General features: G+C 30.6%; 3 protein-coding genes across 3 annotated transcripts; 2 read left to right on the top strand and 1 right to left on the bottom strand.

The window, feature by feature from the left end:
- On the top strand, positions 1-3,771 carry LOC137811075 (endoglucanase 24). Its single transcript, XM_068612662.2, has 4 exons — positions 1-680; positions 1,632-1,931; positions 2,632-2,793; positions 2,892-3,771. Exons 1-4 carry the CDS (start codon positions 261-263, stop codon positions 3,498-3,500), a joined length of 1,491 nt encoding a protein of 496 aa, XP_068468763.1. The 5' UTR covers positions 1-260; the 3' UTR covers positions 3,501-3,771.
- A 2,742-nt stretch (positions 3,772-6,513) lies between these two features.
- Positions 6,514-10,340, bottom strand: MEE12 (maternal effect embryo arrest 12). The gene is made up of 4 exons (XM_068631014.2): positions 9,599-10,340; positions 8,281-9,081; positions 8,020-8,153; positions 6,514-7,179 (listed from the first exon to the last, which is right to left on the bottom strand). The coding sequence occupies exons 1-4, from the start codon at positions 10,218-10,220 to the stop codon at positions 6,571-6,573; spliced, it is 2,166 nt and encodes a 721-aa protein (XP_068487115.1). The 5' UTR covers positions 10,221-10,340; the 3' UTR covers positions 6,514-6,570.
- Positions 10,341-14,955: 4,615 nt separating this feature from the next.
- On the top strand, positions 14,956-18,467 carry EMB1006 (Pentatricopeptide repeat (PPR) superfamily protein). Its single transcript, XM_068612651.2, has 2 exons — positions 14,956-15,957; positions 17,061-18,467. Exons 1-2 carry the CDS (start codon positions 15,092-15,094, stop codon positions 18,346-18,348), a joined length of 2,154 nt encoding a protein of 717 aa, XP_068468752.1. The 5' UTR covers positions 14,956-15,091; the 3' UTR covers positions 18,349-18,467.
- Positions 18,468-19,551: the final 1,084 nt, after the last annotated feature.

Raw genomic sequence — 19,551 nt, 5'->3', positions numbered from 1 at the left:
AGCATAGAATGAAATTAGATTAAGCCAGAATCCAGTTTGGTGCTGTGTTTTAAAAACGACAAACGCAACCGATCTAAGATGGGGTGGAATAAATAAACACTTGGGTTGGGTTGCGAGAGCAGAGCTTAGGATAAATCTTAATTATCATTATTGGAATGAAAAGGAAGCAGAGAAAAAGGTTATTGGACCCACAGAATATAAAAGCTCCGAAGTGACAAATGCGGAAGCATGTGATTTGAGTTGAGAGGAGTGTGTGATTGATGAGAAAAATGAAGGCGTGGTGGAGGAGGCTGTTCTACGTTGCGGTGTTTGAGACGGTGTTGATCGGAATGGGAAGCGCCCACGACTATTGGGACGCATTGTCGAAGGCCATTGTTTTCTTCGAGGGACAGCGATCGGGATTCCTGCCACAGGATCAGAGAGTGAGTTGGCGAGGGAACTCCGGTCTCAGTGACGGCTGGAACTACAACACGGATCTCACCGGCGGTTACTACGACGCCGGCGACAACGTGAAATTCGGGTTTCCGATGGCCTTCACCACCACAATGCTGGCCTGGAGCGTCCTGGAATTCGGAGACGTCATGCCTCCCAATGAGCTCAGGAACGCACTCCTCGCAATTCGTTGGGCCACTGATTATCTTCTCAAGACTCTTTCTCAGCCCAATCGAATTTTCGTTCAGGTAAATTCCAATTACTCTTCGCTGTTTTTATTTTAATCCAAAAGTAATTGTTATTTTGGGTTGGTGATTTTTTTGAGATACGGATAATTCCAAAAGCAACAAATTTACTGAAACTCCGATAAGATTAGAAAGATTTGTAAAACTTGACGTTAGAAATTGTGAAGAGAAAACTTGTGTGTTCATCTGTTTTTAGTCAAATTTGATTTTGATCAATAGATTTTAAATAGAAGACAGTAGAATTGGCTCGATTATGGATACTAGGTGAAAAGCTGATAAAGAAAAAAAAATTGGACTGAAAAAGTTAAACTTGGAGAGTTTCAACTACAAAAACAATAATTGTAGATTCAATTTACTTAACTTTATAAGTAGCCTTAAAAACGGTCCTTGCTGACGGTGACAACAAAACCTTTTTCTTTTTCCATTTGATTCTTATGATAAATTGAGTTACGTTTATGGATTTCATTGGAGATATTATTATAATTAAATATATGAAATAAGTTTTATATTTTAATACGTTCAGATGAAGCATTTATAAGATAATTCATTTTGTTTAACATAGTTTTTTATAATAAAATTGAAAAGAATGACATAATTGTAGAAATAAGATGAGAAAACATCAAGTCATTATCTTTTAATTACAATCTCCAAAATCTTACTTACTTGAAAGTATATATAAAAAAATCCTAAAATTACTGATAATAAATAATAGAGAATAAAAATACTTCTTTATATAAATAAATTATAACCATCTTAGTCACGAAGGAAGCATACGTTATCTAAACGCAAAAAAGAATAAAGGAACAACGAATCATTTTATTAGCTTTATACCATGAAATAAATAAAAAGATAATCACGAACCATTTTAGTAAAATTAAAAATTTATTTTACGTAAACTTGTGATTAATTAGATGGATTAATATATTATTTATTTTGGTGATGTGAATGGCATAGGTGGGTGATCCAAACTCAGATCACGATTGTTGGGAGAGGCCAGAGGACATGGATACGGCGAGGACTACGTATGCTATTGATGCACCAAACGCCGCTTCCGATGTCGCCGGCGAAACCGCCGCCGCACTAGCAGCTTCATCCATGGCGTTCCGGTCATCGGACCCCGGTTACTCGGAGACACTGCTTCGAAATGCCATTACTGCCTTTGAATTTGCAGATAACTACAGGGGTGCTTACAGTGACAATGAAAACGTGAAGTATAATGCCTGCCCCTATTACTGTGATTTCGATGGCTATCAGGTAAATTCATTTTACTATCACTTTCTTTAATTATATAAACTATGTACATGTTTAAGTTTCTAATTTTAAAAATTAAATTAATTGAGATGATATTATTTTAATAAATAACTTATTCTGAATAATATAACCTAATATATATTAATATATTATTATTTTTTTATCAACAATAAAAAAATATAATAAATATTTGACTGATATTACCATCTTTTATATATATATATATATCATTTTGTTCAGTTAGTTCATCTAAGAAGTATAAAAGTATAAAACAAAATTTGATTGGTTATTTAAATTTTTTCAACTCAGAGACAACTTAATAATATGATTAAAAAATAAAAAATATTAAAATGTTAATTTATTGAATTGTTTATGTAGTTCTACATGTTTTTTTAATTTAAATAACTTGTTCATTAAATTTTGGGTAGATTAATTACTAAAAAATTTAACTAGAAAGTAATAAAAATACCTATAATTTTGGTAGTTGGAAGATGTCACATGCATGTGGCTAGGTCTGGCAATAATGCCCAGTGCCCACTCCCTAGGTAGCTAGCACAGTGAATGTAATTGCTCAATAATTTTTGCCTTTTCATAGTAGAAGTCTATATTTTGGGTCCTAGAAAAACAAGAAAAGAAAGAAATGGAAGTTGAGGTAGTTGTGTTGTGTTTTGTTTTGATGAGTGAGTTAATATGAAAATGGTAGGATGAGCTGTTGTGGGGAGCTGCATGGCTAAGGAGGGCGACACAGGAGGATAATTTCCTAAACTACATTGAAAGCAATGGGAAAACTCTTGGTGCAGAAGACAACATCAATGAGTTTGGTTGGGACAACAAGCATGCTGGCCTCAACGTACTTCTCTCCAAGGTCAGCCTCATATATATTACTCCTTCACTGACTTCAACCACAACTTTAAAAACTCACCAAATTTATGTTAATAGCCAAAAGATTTATGAAATTTATAGGAAGTTATAGAAGGAAACATGTACTCTCTTGAGTCCTACAAGTCCTCAGCAGAGAGGTTCATTTGCACACTGATACCTGAATCATCAAGCTCAAACATTGAGTACACACCTGGTGGGCTTGTGTACAGACCCGGAGGCAGCAACCTGCAACATGCAACTTCAATTGCTTTCCTTGAATTGGTGTATGCCAATTACCTAACACACACTTCACAAGCCATCAATTGTGGCAATGTCTATGTCAGTGCACAAACTCTTCGTCAACATGCCAAGAGGCAAGTTGATTACATTTTGGGTGAAAACCCAATGGGACTGTCCTACATGGTTGGCTATAGCAACTACTATCCTCAACGTATTCACCACCGTGCCTCTTCTTTACCCTCCATCAAGGATCATCCCCAGTTCATTGCATGCAAAGAAGGTTCAATCTACTTCAACTCAACAAATCCCAATCCTAATGTACTTGTTGGAGCCATTGTTGGAGGACCTGATGAAAATGATGATTATGAGGATGATCGAATTGATTTTAGGAAATCTGAACCTACCACGTACATTAATGCACCATTTGTTGGGGTGTTAGCATATTTTGCTGCAAATCCCAGCTTTAGTTGATGTAAGAATGACCATCATATATAGGATTTTTTTTTCCTAAATGAAAAGATATACCCTGAAGATGTTTCTCATCTTGAGAAAATAATCAAGAGGGTTTAGGAACATTACTAAATTTGTGCTCACAAAAGCTGCTTCTGACTTTTAATCAATAGAAAGAAGGGGTGATTACTTCTAAGTGTTATATTCGAGATTGTTGCCCTGTATATAAGGGTTAATTTGTTAACTGTCTAAAAGTTATTAGTGAGTAGTAAAGTGTTTATTTTGTTTTAAATTCTTAGTTTTTTTAAATATCTTCAATATTGTATTTAACACAGACGAAAACAAGTACAAAATGAGCAATTTAACGTGGACTCGCATGGAAAAGTAAGTACAAAGATAAGAAAGATAGGAGGAACATGATGAGCTATATTTGTTACTTGCAAAACTTCATAAAAAAATAATTATTTACTCTTGTTTTAAATTTAAGTACACCAAGATGGTATCGTTAGGATTTCAGATATTGTAAGTTTTAAAATTTGAAATTTAATCACGATTTTTTTCTTAAAATATATTTCAGAAGAGAAATATATATATATATATATATAAAAATTATATTTAATCTCAATTCTTAAGTGAGTGAAATTATTTCTAGCAAGAAGCATCAACCACTAATGAGTAGATGACAGTACATGAAAAGAGATCATGAACAAAAAGGATTTGCTTCGCAGGTGGACAATTACTACCATTTTCAACCACCACAGCATTGGAAATGATTCATGTTAACTCAATATTAGTCAACACCGGACATATATCCAGAAAGAAAGAAAAAAGTTGTAAGTTTAATGGATATATAATGTGATTAAAAGACAGACAGGAAAGAAAAATAACTGTTTAATATATGTATGTTAAATGGAGGCATATGTGTATCATTCATTGTTGTGTAAGAAAAACATGCAGGTTAACCCAAAAAAGGTTGAGAAAATTAAGTATAAACTATATTTCCCTTCCTTTTGAAAAACAAAACCATATATCACCAATATTTCAGATACACAACCAATAATAAATTGGTTAAGTGATCTAAAATTTAAAACAATGATAAAAGGAGAGTCACAGTCACTTATTCAATGAGAATGCTTAAAAGAATATGCAGAAATTAATAAGTATTTTTTAATGTAAAAGAGCATTCCAAAAGACTCAGAATGAGAATTAAGGGTGTGTTTGATTTTGGGAGTGATGGAGGTTGAGAGGGAATGAATGTCACCCTTATTTGCTTCTATAAGAGGGGGAGGTTGAGGATGAGAGTAAATGGAAAGTTGAGAATATTTAGGATCCTCTCATAATTGAAGAGAAAGGAAAGTGTAATGAGATGAAAAGACTATGTCCTTCATACAATAATATTAATAATGAAAATTATTATTAATAATAATTTTATGTTAACATAATATATTTTAAAGAATTATAAATAATATTAAAATTATCTAAATAAAATAACTTAAATAACAAAATTAATTTAAATTAATAAAATGAAAAATAATAAAAATATACTTACATTTAAAATTATATTTATTTCTTTGAATTTTACATTTTTTTCTTTTATTTATAAATGAAATTTTAAATTATTTTAATTAACTAAAATATACACAAAATTAATAATTTTTTTATATATAAGGATAAATTTATAATCTTATAATTTAAAATACTCTTATAACCACCACATCACTCAAGTCTAAATAAACTTTCTTTACACATCCACTCTAACATACCCTGACACTAATTTTTTTCACAATTTCTTCTTACACTTTCCCACACCTTTAACTTTCCACTCCTCCCGTCCCAAACAAATTTTCATAATGCAGAATTTCAGTTTTGGGACATTACGGGCCTAGTGCACCTGACACCACCCATGTCCTTGTTTATGAAAAGTCATTGATAGGATCAGTTTGATATTTAGATAAGGTATATATGGCACTCACACAAAGGTTGGTGGCAAGACTAATGATTCTTTCCCATGATTTGGATGATACATATTGTCACATCATAATTAAGTATTAGAATTAGTGTATCTAAAATTAAAATGATATAAGAAAATGATAATGAATAAGGTCAAGTGTAAATATGTGTAAATGTGCAAACAATATTCAGAATACGACGTTAATACACCATATATACTACACACTAATATGTTATCTTTATGTGATTGCTTCCTATGCTATATATTATTTTAATTAATTCTTTCATAATAGAAAATTGGGAAATACGTCAAACTACAAAAATGCGTTTGAGATTCTAGTGAAAATTAATTTATTTTAATAATCAACAATATATAAAATCATTATTGTTATAATCTATGTAGTACAAATACGGACACTAACACGGATGCGTATAATCTCTAAAATATAGGACACGGAGACACAGATCTATATATTATATAATTTTGAATTATATAAATTGAAAATAAATATTTATGTGTAAAAGTATGTTTCAAATTCTCTTGGAAGCAGGAAGATATTTTTCATGACTGATTCAAAAGAATTTGTTTTATATAATAAATTTGAGTTTTTAGAAAATTATTGTATTTATACATTTTAAAATTGTGTTAGAACCTTGCTAGAATTTTAAAAAAATCCAACAAATATTTTTTAAATTGAACATTTCACCGATAAGTGTCATATGAGTGTCGTACGAATATACAGTCATTTAAGAGAAATATCTAAGCCTCATAGGTTATAATTAACATAAAAAACAATTATAAGATAATTATTTTTTTCAACGCAGAAAACAGTTTCCACGTAAAAAAATGTGTAAAGCTGTAAGAAAAAGGACTACGAAAAATAATAAATTTCAAATTCATTTTATAAAGAAAAAGGTTTTTACAGTTTTCAACTGTTTGAAACATACAGCTCCAAAACACTTGAAAGGCTCATTCATTAGCAATCAAAAAATTCATGTTATCTTTTTAATTTCTTTCTATGGTTCTTATCGTCTCATCTTATAATTCCTATTATCTGTTATGAATAATTGGAAAATGAAAGAAAAAAAAAGAAGCAATGAAGCATCCTTTCTCAAATCTAGTTGTTAGTGTAGTCAATTCTCAAATATTCAAATCAGATACATTTTGCGTAGCTTGATCACTACAAAACTGACATGTAATCTTAGTTGGTTTGGAATGTAAGCATTTATCAGTCCGTTCCTCCAAAAAATCAAGTCTTCTCTCGAGGCTTAACACACCAATATGCAAAATCCGAATGTCAATTAGTGCAATCCTGGCACAAGCCCGAAGCAAAATGTAATAATCAGCATGGGCAACATAGGTCAGAGCACCTTCATCCCTCTTTCTTGCATAGTGAATATAATCAAGTCTTTTTCGCTTGACACTAGGTGGTATATAACAAAATCTGTTCTCTTCCATGTCTAATTTCATCTGTCTAATGGCTTCTCTCACTCCAGATTTTCCTGAACTGTGATCATGGGAATCTGAGTCTTCTTCGCCTTCTGAGGAACTCTCCTGTGAACTATTATCATCCACACTTCCAGACAAGTCATCTTCAAGGCAGCTTTCATCACCAGGAAATAGTTCACTAAAACTTTTTTCTCTAATCTTTTCCTGCTTGGAGGTCCTGTCAATGCATTCTTTATCCTTCAAACTCTTTTGGTTTAAAGAAGAATTTGACTGCCCTACATTCTCTAATGGTTTTATATCCTGAAATTAAAAAAAAGAAAAGTGTTAACAACATATAACTAGACATTCCTAGGCAGATAGATCAAACTTATAAAAATTAAGTATATTTAGTCAAATCTGCCTTGCATAACATTTAGGAGATGCAGGACTACAAATTTTATTTTATATGTCTGCAAAAATTCCGCAGTCACTATTACTTAAATATTTCATTAAGGGAATGCAAATGCACATCCCTTCACTGATTCAAATGACAGAGAACAACAAAACTGTAGAAAGTGCAGGTACTAACAGTGAAATATCAGTTGATCCATAAATAATTGAGCAATTCTCACAGGAATCATAGACACGGATGTTATAAATTTGATAGTTGAAACTAAGTAAATGTATTCGAATAATAACATGTAAAAATAAGCAACGTGTCATTTTTTAGCATGTTCTCCCAATCAGTTTTATAAAACAAAACCTGATTAAGAAATTTACAGATAGTTAAATGGCTGGCAATTGATTGAGCCCCTTAACTTTGCAGGAAACGGAAAATAAATTCCACTCTTTGTTCTATTTTATACAAATTTGATTTCAAGAAATAAGTCAGCCAATCTTTGTGGCAATTTTATGGAATTTTCATGTCTTTTATTGTCGCAGCCAAATTATTTTCTAAGCTCCACGGGTAAAGAAATTGAAAATCATGAACAGCCGAGCTATCTCCCATACACAAAAAGGGCAGAGGCACAGGGCCTACTTCTTTCTTAGAATATCACAAGAAAGACTTAAAGAAAGAAGTTGAAACTTGAAAACAATTTCATGGCATCGTAATTCTAAAGGCCTGTGCAAGCCAATGGAATAACTAAGTTCTTTAATTACCTCTTCGTTCTGATAAAAATTCCATAGGTATTCTATCATATTTTCTTCCTCGTGATTCCCATAAGATGGCTCTAATCCAGCAAACACAACATCCCTACAGTATTTGAGATACGTAGGCAAGTCCTTCGTATACTCTGCACAAATACTGGATGTTAGATAGTCATTTAATTGTTGCAAAAAATAGTATGAAAATAGAATATGTATTCATGCAACATAGGTTCAATATAGTAAGATAATAACATAAGTAAACAATAACTTCACCATTGATATCCCCAATCTCATTATATCTTGCTTGAAGGTGTTGGATAAGCCAGGCAGAATCCAATTCATGCTTTTGAGTTCCTTCTTTATCTTCAGCTGAATCTTTAGATTCTCCAGCAAAATCATGTCCATTATTGGTGGAAAAAGCATTACCCCTTTCACTGTTTTCCACAGCATCATCATTACGAGACAAACTATTCTCCCACTCTCCAAAGCCATTTATGTTATATAATATCCTTATTGCTACTATTAGAATTGACATAACACATACATGAGTAGGTAGCCTAAAATACTTAGTGGATAGGGATAACCACAAAGATGGAGGCATTGACCATTCATATATGCGACATGCACAAGGAAGTATCTTCTCAACAGGAAGTGATAATTTTTTGAGATAACGATAAGCTATTGCGTAAAAGTTAACAGGAGGTAACTCCAAGCCTATGAAATGAGCAATGGATGCAGCAAATGACTCTAGCTTCTGTACCGGAACAGCTCGCTGGGGCCTGAACATAACACTTGAACTAATAGGACATGCACTTGAAGGTTGTCCTATGCGCTTTTCAATTTCAATAAAAGCAGAAAAATATGGAAGCTTCCCTTCACACGTCCACTTCATCATGTCAGATGGCAAGACAGCTTCCCTGGCAACATGACATGCCAGAAATGAAACAGCAAGAGTACAAGATAGTGGAATCCTTTTCTTTAAAGACCTAAACCATATCATCACAGCTCGCTGACCAAATATATTGTGGGGCTCTGCTTTGTATTTAGAACGTGGCTTATGCTCTTCAGGTTCATCTGAGACCAATGAAGAAATAAACTCAACAAACTATAAGATATGCTAGATGAAAATAAAACATCTCGTTCTGAGTGCAGAAAGACTGTAGTACAGACTTGATAAACATAGGTTAGTATAAAATTGTCAAGCTCATCCTCTTACTCTATTGCTCAAACAATAAATTTGATAACTAAATCCAAATTTAATGAATATTATTATTAAATTGAGTTCTGACTATCATATATGATATACTAGAGAGAGTAAACACTTCAATTACTTACCAGGTTTCGCTAAATTTTAAGAGAAACAGAAAGCATGTACTGAAACCTTTCGTGAACAGGACATATTAATGCCCCACATACATTACAAGCAAAACAAACCGAGAATTGGAACATCACATTCAATACTGAACCAGGAGCATGCACCAAACCCTATATAGGAAAATTGACTGGAATGTACAGAACCAAACCATGAAACAAAACAGAGCACATGTGTTGTAATTCAAATGTAGAAATACAAGACAGGAAACTGTGTTACCTTCTTTCTGCATCTCAGAGTTATGGATTACTTTATCAGCCCAGTCATCATCGAAAACACCAGTCCCAGAGACAAATCTCAACCAAATTGGCCCAACCAAGCCACAAATTAGAGGGGTAACCTTAAACTCCTTCACCAATGCTTCACACTGAAGCTCAATCATCAGCTGCAACCCCATCACATACCGCATCCTTATCTCGTTGTGGTAATCTTCAAAGCTTGCAACTGAGCCTCCAAAATCATTAGGAACTGAAGGACTTTCCTCAATAAACTGATCGGCATCAAATTCCTCTCCTTTAACTTGAACAAGTTCATTTCGTTGAGGAGTGTCATCTTCTAAACCTAGATTCCTAATGAAATTGGACTGGGAATTATAGAATGAGTCATGCTGAGATATGGGTTCGGCTTTGATTGCTACAGATCGTTGCCGTTGGTGACTGGCGATGTAGACAGCACCGCCACCGGTTTCTCCCTTATTGAAGAGATCATCGGCATCGACACCAGTGTCGTCGACATCCTCGTATCGAGAGCCACATCGAAGGCAGTAGAAAAAGCCATCAAAGCCATCACCAAGACCCACACTGTTACAGGTTTGACAAGTCAAGTTATGGAAATCAACCATTGTTGGATATTTACACTGTTACAGCTTTCGCCAGTATTCTGTGCCTGTGTGAGAGACAATGATCAGGTATAATATTTCAACAGATAAAAGAAGGAAAATAAATAAATAATATTTCCAATCGAATGACTAACTGGCAATTACAATATTACTAATTTCCAATTTTTGTTTTTTATGATTTTTTTTCTGTGATTTTTTAGGTGTTTTTTTTTTGTCTTTTTTGTTTTTGTTATAATTTAATATTTTATTTGTATTTATTTTTAGAAATATTAAAAAATATTTTTTCTTATTAATCATTATTTGAAATTATAGACTATTATTTTAGTGATTTTATTTATACTATATTATTCAAAATTCAATTATATATAACAGTAATGTAGACTTTGACTTATTAATGAGAATAGAAAATCTATTTAAATATTTAAATTATAAAAATATAAATAATAAAATTTAATTATATATTATATAATCCAGATTTTGATTTATTAATGAAAATAAAAAATTTATTTAAATATTTAAATTCTAAAAATATAAATAATAGAATTCAATTGATAAATTATCATTATTCAGATTTGATTTATTGATGAGAATAGAGAATCCATTTAAATGTTTAAATTTTAAAAATATAAATAATAAAATTCAATTGATATATTATAATAGTTTAAATTTGATTTATTAATAAGAATAAAAAATCTATTTAAATATTTAAATTCTAAAAATATAAATAATAGAATTCAATTGATATTTAAATCATATATCATAATACTGTTAAATTATAAATATATTAAAAAAATCTTGTCCAAATTTTAAATACTCATTTTATTTTTAAAATTTATTAACATTTTCGTAATAATAATAAGATTTAATTACCTTGTTTCTCTTTACATTTGGATTCAATATTCAATTTAGTATCGTGGTTTTTAAAAATCTTAATTTGGTTTCTATGTTTTTTTAAAATGTATCCAAATTAGTCATTTTTTGTAAGTCTAACTGAGTCAAGTTACTTACATGAGAGAAAGAGTGTCTATGTGACAGAGAGGGTGTTTATGTGAACATGGTTATGTGGAGAGAGATGCGAGATTCAAAGTTATTATTATTATTATTACTATTATTATTATTAGTAATATTAATAATAATAATAATAACTCTCAATGTGTCGGATGAAACTTAAAGAAAATGATTAATTTGAATACTTTTTAAAAAACATAAGGACCAAATTGATTTTTTTTAAAATTACAGTACTAAATTGAATATTAACCTCAAATGTACGGACGAATAAGGTAATTAAATAAAAATCATCATTAATATTAATATTCTTATATAAATAAAAATATATACTTAATACATATATAATATTATATAATATAAATTAAATAATCATAACTAATATTAAAATTATATAAATACACTAATTTGACTAATAAAATAAATAATAGTATAATTATAATTAAATATTTAATTTAATGTTTTTAATTTTTTATTTATAATTATAAATTTATATTATTTAATTAACTAAAATGTGCAAAAAATTAATTAATATTTTATTTTTTATATACAAGAGTAAATTTGTAATCTTAAAATTTACACCATTAAAAAAAAATTAAAATAGATTTACAGTTATCTCATCACTTACATATATCAATAAATTTTCCTAACATATTTCAATCCAAACACATTCAATTTTTTTCACTTTATTCAAAACATTAGGAAATTTAAGTAAATTGTAGAGTGTAAATTTTATGTTAAAACCTATCTTTTTCTATTCTACACAAACATATATTAAAAAATGATTTTTCTATTAAAATGATACAATTTATTAGTTTTATTATATAAGGGGATAAATTTTTCTTATGGAATTGGATAAATTACGTCATAGCACGATTTTTATTATGAAAAAGTTATGTAAAAACACGTAATTTTCTTTCTTTGGTCAACATAAAATTTATGTGAATGATCACAGTTTTAGATAATGTAGAAAAAGTTGGACTCGGAGAAGACAACATGTGACTGCGTGATTTTCATGATATGCATCAACTTTCATTTCCAATGATAATGAAGTGAGTGAGAAGGTTAAGATGATTGATTTTTATGAGTTTCACTTATAAGGTTCAAGAGTGATAAGTAAAGGTGTGGTGAAGGAAGAATATGGGGCATTGGAGAAGATGAGTATGGTGAAATTGATAGTGTATAAGGGAGGGCTTGGTTGTACCAAGTCAAAGATGTGTTATTTAAGGTAAAAATACAAGTTTTACACTAAAATAGTGCTAAAACACAAGAAATTTTATTCTATAATCACCCTATCATTAGATTTACCTTTTTTCTGATTATTATTTTTCAAAACTGACCCCTCATTACTAACCATCATTTTAAAATAGGAAAAAAAATTCTATCATACCAGAAAAATGATTGATTTAGGATTGAAGAATTAGTGGATAAACTATGAAATAGCTGAAGATTTTAAAAAAAAATGCCAACAGATTAGGCATATAGAGACTTACAAATGAATGGACTACAGAATTTGAAAAAGATAATAACACTTGGTGGCGACTAGTTATGTGATATCTTTGGCTCAGCTAAATATTCACTCGTATTAAAAGACAATTATTTGTAAAAAGAATTTGTCAGAAAGGTGTAGATTTACGGGAGAGTTAGAAAATGAGCATAGTGAATTCTGAAAAAGTTAGGTAATATAATATAATAATAAACTAATATATTTATATAATAATTTAAATGTACTTATAAATAATAATAAAAGAAAATAAATTAATAATATAAATATAAAAATAATAAAATAATAATAATATACATAAAATTTAAAATATTAATAATATATAAAAAAGTAATAAAATTATAAATAGTAATAGTAAATGAAATAAAATTTTAAAAATAAAATAAAATTAAAAACAATAATAATAAAAATAAATATAAATTATAAATCTAATAATAATTAAAATAAATTTATTAAATAATAATATTAACAATAATTTTTTATTTATAAAATATTTTTTATATGTATCTATGATAAAAATAAAAATATTAAATATTAAATATTAAATAAATTTAAGCAATAAAAATATTTAATAATATTATTAATAAAAATAAATACTAATAATTAATAATAAAAAAATTATTTATAATAAATAAAAATAAATATACAAAATTTTAATTACTACAAATTATAGATAAATTTATAAATTTACATTATAATATTTTAAAAAATTAAAAATTTCCTCACACACATCACATCACTCAATAACTTTAATAAACTTTCTCCACAAATTCATTATTTATCTGTCTTAATCCAAACAACCTAACTTTCTTCGTACTTTTCACTCAAATCACTTCAAATTCACTTCCTCAAATCTTCACATTTCTTCCCCCTAATCCAAACACACGCTTAAGGCCAGAGGGAGAAGCATGACTTTCAATATCTTTTTCGGAGTCGCATCTAAAAAAAATAATTAATAAAAAATACAAATGTTGATGAAAAAATTAAAAAATAAAAAATTTTAGATTCTCATTCTCTTGTAGCTTAGAGAAACAAGGCTTGGAACTCTTTGATCCCACTAATCATGTTATCGCCATTGCTACAACAATAAATTAGGAAATGAAAATATACAAAAAGATGTGGAAGTGGGACGGTTTATATAATAAAATAAGACACGGACTGTTTATCCATTTTTTCATGACTATCCTTCATCTAAATTATTAGATATTGTTTTTTTTTTTTTTATGTTTCTTTCGGTTCTATTGTCTATAATTTTCTCTGCTAGGAAGAGTTTAATATTTGTTTTATTATAAGCCTTAAGGTTTTGATATTGATGTTCTATTCATATAACCAGTACCCTTTTGTTGTGGGAGAAACTGAATTGGAAGCTTCCAAAGAGTGCCGCATAATTCACCTATAATAATAATAAAAAAATATAGATAGTAATTATAATTTAAATTTAAATTGATTGAGAAATTAACTTTCATATTTGCTATACTTTAAATAATTACCAATTTATATAATTAAAATTGGCATCAAATTAAATACATCCATAACTATCTAAACAACTAAGAATATTTTTGTTGACACTTAAGTTAGTCTAAATACTATATGTACTTGTTGAGATTATTTATAAATCCTATTTATACATTTTACTAAATCTTTGGTATAGAGTTTATAGAAAATTTAACGTGTTATTTAACAATAATGTTTTTAAGGATCTTATGATTTATGTAAGTTATGTGGAGAGGCTAAAAATTTTGTGAACTTCTCAACAATGTGATAGTAAAAAAGTTAATTAAAGTTTGATAGGTATACCAAAATAAAGTATATCTAAATTTTAATTTAATTATAATCAAAATAAAATAACTCTTATTTAATCGTTTTTAAAAAAAATATTATCAATTACATGTTTCCTAAAATATTTTCAGACTTCCCTCCAACAAATTATTTTGAATTTTTTTTTCTTTAATATTTTTAAAAAGTTAGGTTAAGTTATTAATTTTTTATTTTTTGATGATTTTAGTTTTATATATTTTTTTTGAAATAATAGTTTTGATTCAATCTTTAATTTTTTTGTGTTTTACTTTTTGCATGTTGATTAATTACAGTACTTTCTCATTGTGTTTTTAAATAAATATGTTATGTTTAGAATTTAATTAAATCAAATGAAAATAAATAATTATATAAGATTAAAAACTAAAGTAAAATTGTAGACTTTTAAAAATATAAAAAATTAAGAAACTAAAATTGGAGGAAGAACAAAAAATTGCAATTTCTCTGTGTTCTTTTGTTTGAGACAGTGCAGAACCTGGGAATGGGAATCATGTGAGGAATCAGCAAGCTTTGGGGAGAAGATAACCTTTGTGTGCGTTCACAGAGAGCCATGGCTTTCAACTTCACACACTCCACACTACCTCCGTCTTCTTCCGTTTCACACCATTTTCATGTTCATACTTTTTCAAAACCTTTTTTTCTTTCACATTCCAAAATCTCAACCTCTTTAATCTCCAAAACCCTTTGTCTGTGTGCATCACCTTCCAACACCATCCACTCTTCACCAACCCCCATTTTCCTCCCATATCTCCAACGAGAACCAGAACCAGAACCAGAAGAACAAGAGGTCATAGAAACAATAGAAGAAGAGAAGGAACAAGCTCGCGACCCAGATGATCCAATCTACAAATTCTTCAAAACCCGCAATAGGATTTCCTTCCAAGACCCGGGAAGAGAAGGAAGTTTGTCGCTTCAGAAGAACCGTCGCACATCATGGCACCTTGCTTCTGACACGAGTGACCCTGTTGAAGAAGAATCTGAAACGGGTTTGGAGGATGGCTCTTTGTTGGTTGAAGAAAAGAGAGAAATGGTTTGTGAGAAAAAGGGTTTGCCTTTACCTGAGGGGATTGTGGGGGAGATTATTCAGCTTGCAAGGAACTTGCCGCAGAATCTTACTCTGGAGGAGGGTTTGGTTGAATACGAAGGAAGGGTTAGTGAGAAAGAGTGTTGGGAGGTTTTGAAATCACTTGGGGAGGAGCACCTTCTGGTATCTTGTTTGTATTTCTTTCAGTGGATGAGGTCGCAGGAACCTTCACTGGTGACACCTCGGGCTTGCACTGTGTTGTTTCCTTTGTTGGGGAAGGCAAGGATGGCTGATAAGTTGATGGTTTTGTTCTCAAACTTACCATCCACCAAGGAGTTCAGAGATGCTCATGTTTACAATGCTGCAATTTCAGGCCTTCTTTCTAGTGGCAGGTAAAAAGTTTTTGCAAAATACAGTTGCTTTGCTTGTTTTTCTCTTGCTGCTTTTGTGTGGATCATGGGAAGATCAATAGAGGATGCAAATGCAAGTAAAATAGATTGTTACTTTTGCTTAGGTAGAATGATACACGTTTAATTAATTTAACTTGTTTACTAGTTCATTTGTTTCAGTGATAACTCTTGTAATGATAGTGGAAAATAAGGAAATGAACAAGATACTGTAGGCTTGTTATCCAAGCAGTGGTATAAACCATGTCATTTCTTAATTATGTTTCAACTGAACACTGGAAACTACTTATTGGATCATCTCTACCTAGAATTCTGATCAGTGATTACAAGAAACCAGACAATGTTATGACTTGAATATTAACTGTACTAGCACATCAGTTTCAGCATGACTTTCATGTGGTTGCATATTCTTTGCAAGTTCTCTTGATGGGCTATCCGTTGGTTTCTTAGATATATTAGTAATATAGTTAGGGAAACATTGTTAATGTATATTATTCTTCAAAGGTGGAACTGGAAGTATATTGTTTTGTAAATTACTTTATTTTATATAATGTTTCTGTAGTTTTACTCCAGTCCAGTTGCGAAAAATATATAATTTAATTTGTTTGGGTAAAAATATACCTTAACAGATTATTTAACTAGGTGTTGGTTATTGCAGCCTTTCCATTGATTGAAACAATCCCTAGTCTCTAAACACCAGTCAGTTTTCCCATTAATGCTGATCAATGGAAGTCCTTTCTTTTGCCTGTTGGGCTTGTCTTGTTCTAGGTTTGTTATTGAGAGTCCTATGAACTACTATAAAGTCTATTAAACTCCAGTGGTACTTGTCAGAGAATTAAGATGTTACAAATTACCTCTGATGTATTGGTTCCCTGTGCTGCTTACAAACTTCAAACTGTCAAAACTTAAATATTATTTATGATTAAGATATTTTTATTATTGTATGGAAAACAATGTAAAATAACCAAAGATGTTTCATCTCTCCCTACTTAGACAAATGCTCTCACAATGTTTAGAGCAGCATCACCCCTCTCTAAAATACCGTGTATTGTAAGAGTTTATTGCTGAAGTCTACCTGATTGTTTTAGGTATGAAGATGCTTGGAAAGTGTATGAGTCAATGGAAGCAGATAATGTTCTGCCGGATCACGTGACATGCTCTATTATGGTTATTGTTATGAGAAAACTTGGCCATAGTGCAAAAGATGCATGGCAATTTTTTGAGAAAATGAATGGAAAAGGAGTCAAATGGGGTGAAGAAGTTCTAGGTGCACTCATAAAGTCATTTTGTGTTGAGGGTTTGATGAGGGAAGCTCTCATCATCCTATCTGAAATGGAGAAGAAAGGAGTTTCTCCAAATGCTATTATGTACAACACCCTGATGGATGCATATTGTAAATCCAACTGTGTAGAAGAAGCTGAAGGCCTTCTTGTTGAGATGAAAGCTAAAGGGATTAAGCCCACTGAAGCTACGTTCAACATTCTAATGCATGCATACAGCAGAAAAATGCAGCCTAAGATTGTGGAGAAGCTGATTGCTGAAATGCTGGATGTTGGGTTGAAGCCAAATGCCAAATCATATACTTGTCTTGTCAGTGCATATGGGAAGCAGAAAAAGATGAGTGACATGGCTGCAGATACATTCTTGAAGATGAGGAAGGATGGTATTAAACCCACTTCACATTCGTATACAGCTCTGATCCATGCATATTCAGTTAGTGGCTGGCATGAGAAAGCTTATGCAGCATTTGAAAACATGCAAAGGGAAGGTGTTAAACCATCCATAGAAACCTACACTGCTTTACTAGATGCATTTAGACGAGCTGGTGATACCGAAACATTAATGAAAATATGGAAGTTGATGAGGAGGGAGAAAGTTGAAGGAACACGAGTGACATTCAATACTCTTGTTGATGGTTTTTCTAAACATGGTCACTACAAGGAAGCAAGAGATGTAATATCTCAATTTGGGAAAGTTGGATTGCATCCAACATTGTTGACATACAATATGCTGATGAATGCGTATGCGCGAGGAGGGCGACACTCAAAGCTGCCAGAGTTGTTGGAAGAGATGGCAGATCGTAACATAAAGCCAGATTCTGTAACTTATTCAACAATCATATATGCATTTATCCGCGTTCGAGATTTTGCTCAGGCATTCTTTTATCACCAGGAGATGGTCAAGAATGGTAAGGTAATGGATGCCAATTCTTACCAGAAGCTTCGGACGATTCTTGATGATAAAGCTGCAATCAAAAACAGAACGGATAGGAGATCCTTGATTGGTGTGGTTAGAAATAAGATGGGTATTGTGAAACCTAAGAGAAAAAAGGACGAGTTATGGAAGTACAGGAAAAGACATGTGAAAAAACGGTAGTTCTGAATCCTGCTATCAGTGTAAAGTAAGTTATACATGCAATGCTTTATAAGGATTGTAATTGCAATTTTGATCCATTTTTTATTCCTCTAAAAAGGTGACATCAAGATTTATTCACACATTTAAAAAATCATCATTTCAGAAACAAAATGAAACAGAATAATGAAGTAGCAGATGACTTGTTCCCATCTAGAACAATGTGAATCTATGAAAACCACATATGGTCCTAATTAACTTTTTTTCTTTCAGCGATTCTTAGATCCAGTTTGCTCTTATTCATATCATTGATGATAGGTCCATTTTTTCACCTAAACTACTTCTGCTGAAGAAAACATAATGAGTGTGTTTAATCTCCTACTTGGTGGATGCAGAGTCCAACCAAGAACAAATGTTATTTTATCAATTTAATTTGATTTCCTTATCATAGATATTCTCATAAATCATCAAGGTAAAATATAAGTGACTTACACTGTTAAAAAGTTAAAGAACATAACATTTTAGAAGAACCTTAAAAAAGAACCTTCAGAATAGATTCTTCGTACTTGTTAAAGCCATTTTCTTACTTTCTGAATACAAAAATACTGAGGAGGCATCTGCAGCATTTGAATCTTTTGCATAATAACATATATGATTCACTTCCTTTCTACTACTATTAAGTACTTTGCTACATATTACATATGGAAACAGAATGGAATAACTTTCGGATGGAAAGTGGAAAATCAGCAGATACCAAGTTAACTCCACCTTTAGTGCAGTAAGATGCTGCAGGGAGTAAACGAGAACAATAAGATTATATCCTTCTGTCATGGTTTCAATTGACTCTCTTCTTTGTTGATTTTGTCTCGACTAATAGATTCTATTCACTCATTTCAAATTTCGGATCAGCTTCATGAGTATTTTCATAAACAGACGTGTGTAGACTATGTAATTTTCATGAGTATTCAAGAATAATTTTATGAATTTTAATCAAAAGATAAATTAAATAACATATAAATAAATAAACAAACAAAACCAATATGTAACAAGAAATTAAATGATACAATTATAAATAAATAAATAAATATGATTGCAGATAAATTAAATTACACAAATATAAACAAACAAAACTAGTGTGTAAATAGAGATAACTTAAATTATATCCGTATAAATAAACAGAAACTGGAAATTAAATTATATATATATAAAATTAAAGAAAGTGAAATA

This window comes from Phaseolus vulgaris, chromosome 11 (assembly GCF_051622355.1).
Source record: "Phaseolus vulgaris cultivar YP4 chromosome 11, ASM5162235v1, whole genome shotgun sequence".
Lineage (NCBI taxonomy): Eukaryota > Viridiplantae > Streptophyta > Magnoliopsida > Fabales > Fabaceae > Phaseolus > Phaseolus vulgaris.
Note: the sequence above shows the minus strand (reverse complement) of the source record. Positions and strands in the feature narration are given on the sequence as shown.